Here is a 3,105-nt window from a genome sequence, read left to right as displayed (position 1 = left end):
GAAGAAAAGGAAGGGAGGTTTTATATCAAAAAAAAAAAAAAAGGATCTACGCCCATCAACTCCCCATTAATCTTCTGCTTAACAGTATCCGCCTCAATTTTTCTCTGTTTCTTTTTGCATCGCTACTGTCTCCGCCGTCTCCGCCGCCTCCTTCTGACCTTTCCTGTGCCTTATTCTCCTTATCAGCATCCTCTTTCGCCGTATCGTCAGGTGCCTTCGTAACCCACTTGGGCTCCTTCGCCCACTCCTTCTCCTGCCAGGAGACCCATGTCGCTAAACTCACAGCCATTCTCACACTCACACTCGCCGCCAAACTCTTTCGGCAGGTTCTCCTTGGGGACTTGCGCCAGCAGCTCGGCCTCATACCCGCTGCCCAGCACATGGATCTTCTGCACGGTAACGGGGTCCAAGAAGCCCTTGACGACGCTGAAGACGCTGGAGAACCCCCACGGCGCGTTGATGAGGTACAGCTTGCCCAGACGCTCCGGATAGTAGTTCTGCGAGATGGCGGAGGCCTGTTTGACGTAGCCGTAGACAGAGGGGACGCGGGTGATGCCCACGCCCTTCAGGTCCATGATCGAGCAGCAGGTTTCGAGTAGCTTGCCGGCCTTGCGCGAGCAGGCGGGCAGGCGCGGGTCGGCGAGTTTCTCGTATTCGCAGACTAGGTTTTTCAGCATGCGATCCGCTGTGGTTATTTTGTACATGGCGTTTAGGTCGATTTTGCCCAGTTTTTCGATGTAGACGGGACGGCCATCCTGGATCGAGAGTAATGAAAGATAGATGGATAGGTTAGTTGTTTGTGCCTTTTTTTCCGCTCAATGAACGGAGCTTTGATATCTCGCATGTTTCATCCAACTGGTAGAACACCCCTTTTTCCCGCCCGGCGGGTGTTTGCCCAAAAAAAAAAAAAAAAAAGAGAGAGAGAGAGAGAGAGAGAGAGAGAGAGAGAGAAATAAATACAAAAAAACGCACTTTATCCGTCTTGTGATAGTATTGTGGATAGTACTCGAACACCTGCGGTTTCTCCGGGTACTCGAACGTATTCACCAGATCATCCGTGCCGAACTCTTGCCGCCATTTCTCGCACTCGACGAACCTGCAATGAACCCGAAGAAGAAGAAGAAAAAAAAAAAATTAGTTCCCATGGGCACCTCTACTGCTCCACCCCCCCGCATCCCCCAAAACAATGGGGAAAGAGTAAAGAATAAAAGAATAAAACAGATAGATAGATACACATACATCGCCTTCGCCGCCTCAACGTCAAACTTCCTCGCGCGCAGGAACCTCAGCAGCGTCAGGGTATCCAACCGCTCCGTGTAGCCGAGCTGCTCCAGCATGACCCGCAACTGGTAAACCTGCGCATCCTGCTCCGGGGTTGTGTGGCCTGGGTGGCCTGATTGGGCGTCAGGGGCGGTGGTTGGGAAATCGTAGTCGTCGTACTTGGGGTCGAGGGTGAGAGGGTGAGAGGGGACGGCGGGCGTTGTCATTGTTGCGGGAGCGGGTGTCTTTTTGAATCCTCTGGCCTCCTTCTTCTTTTTATTTGAAACAAACTTCTGTTCTCTTTTGCTTTGGTGGGGGGGTTTGCTTGGGCGGGTTGGGGAAGTGTTTGGATAAGAATAAGAGAGGCTGGGCAGAGCGAGGATGAGGGGCGACGCGGGAGGGAAACGAGAGCGGAGAGAAGAGAGAAAGAGCGGAGAGTTGGTAGTTGGTAGCTGAGGTGGTGGAAAGGTGGTGGGTGTACGTGTAGGCAGTAGTTGTTGGGTTAAGTTCCCAGGCGGAGATCAGTAGAAGAGAGAGAGAGTTAGTGTAATGTGTGTGGTGTGTTGGTGGGCGATTGGAGGCACAATCGAACAGATAAATACTTGCTTTCTGGGCGCTACGCCTCTGGAGCTGGCAAGCTCCCTTCTTCCCACCAATTCCGATTCCTTTTCCTATGGTTTTAATTTCTATTATTATTCATGCCCTCTGATGCCCCCCGACCGCTGTTTATTTTAACTAGCTCCCTATCCTTCCCACAGAGGTGCCTGGCGCTTTATTGTACTGTGGACTGGCGACGGTTTGTTGGTCCAAGCGAACAAGTAAACGATAGTTAGTTGTTGCTGTTCGGTTGGTGGGCACTGGATCAGACACAGAAACACATCAGTGCTTCAAGCATGTAAAATTCGTCTTGGATTCTCTCGGAGGAGATTCAAGGAAACAAAAACCGAAAAAGAAAAAAGAAGAAAAGTGATGGCGGGGCCTACGTTCATTCGCCTGAGGTAGCTGCTACATAAGGACACAAGGCATCAATAGAGAATAGAGTAATGATAATGCATAACCAACACAAACTCACTGCCTCAAGTTTCCCGTGCCTTGATTGAAGTTACCGTAAAATAATAGAGAAATAAATAAATGGTTAACCCTTTTGTTGTTAAAGAAAATACCTAGCTACAGCTAGCCCTAGCTTAGATCCAGCTAAACGCTTTTGTTTCATTGCCTTCAAGATGTCAATATGTATATACGTATGTCTGGTAAATAAAGTAATGATGATAATAATAATAATAAATAGAGCAGAAAAAGGAAAGAAAAAACACAACTAGCAAAATGACCAATGAAGAAAAACGTCCATAATCCATAGCGAGAACATCAGAGGCAAAAAAAGGGGGATACTGGCCAACGAACAACCCAGTTATAAATTTGGAAAAAAAAAAAAAAAAACAAAAAAAAAAAAAAAATGGAAACAGAAATAGAACAGAGCAATGGCTGAACAACACACCTCCTCTCTCCATCGCCGTCTGTCTGTATCAAAAATAATAATAGGCCGCGAGAGGAAGGAAACGGATGAGCAAAGGCAGGAAGAGAGAAACTGAACAAGAATAAGAATAATAGTACAGCAAAAGACCCCAGAAAAGGGAAATGAAAGAAAGATAGATGAAAATATGAAGAATTGTGTAAAGGTGTTTGGTTGTGTAAAAAAAAAAAAAAAAAAAAAAAAAAAAATTTACAGGGGATATATAACCGACTCAAAAAAAGGAGGGTAAAAACAAATAAATAAAAATAAAAATAAAGACAGCTGTGCTTACTGAAAAAAGAAAACGAACAAAAAAAACAATAGGACGGTGCCCA

At 46.4% G+C, this 3,105-nt stretch overlaps 1 protein-coding gene across 1 annotated transcript; it reads right to left on the bottom strand.

The window, feature by feature from the left end:
- Positions 1–206: 206 nt before the first annotated feature.
- Positions 207–1,487, bottom strand: HCAG_05465 (conserved hypothetical protein; the record flags this gene model as incomplete). Its single annotated transcript, XM_001539948.1, has 3 exons — positions 207–755; positions 973–1,096; positions 1,240–1,487. 3 exons carry the CDS (start codon positions 1,485–1,487, stop codon positions 207–209), a joined length of 921 nt encoding a protein of 306 aa, XP_001539998.1.
- Positions 1,488–3,105: the final 1,618 nt, after the last annotated feature.

The sequence above is a fragment of the Histoplasma capsulatum genome, genomic scaffold (genome assembly GCF_000149585.1).
Source record: "Histoplasma capsulatum NAm1 scaffold_5 genomic scaffold, whole genome shotgun sequence".
NCBI lineage: Eukaryota > Fungi > Ascomycota > Eurotiomycetes > Onygenales > Ajellomycetaceae > Histoplasma > Histoplasma mississippiense.
The sequence above is the reverse complement of the archived record's forward strand: the minus strand, read 5'-3'. Positions and strand labels throughout refer to the sequence as shown.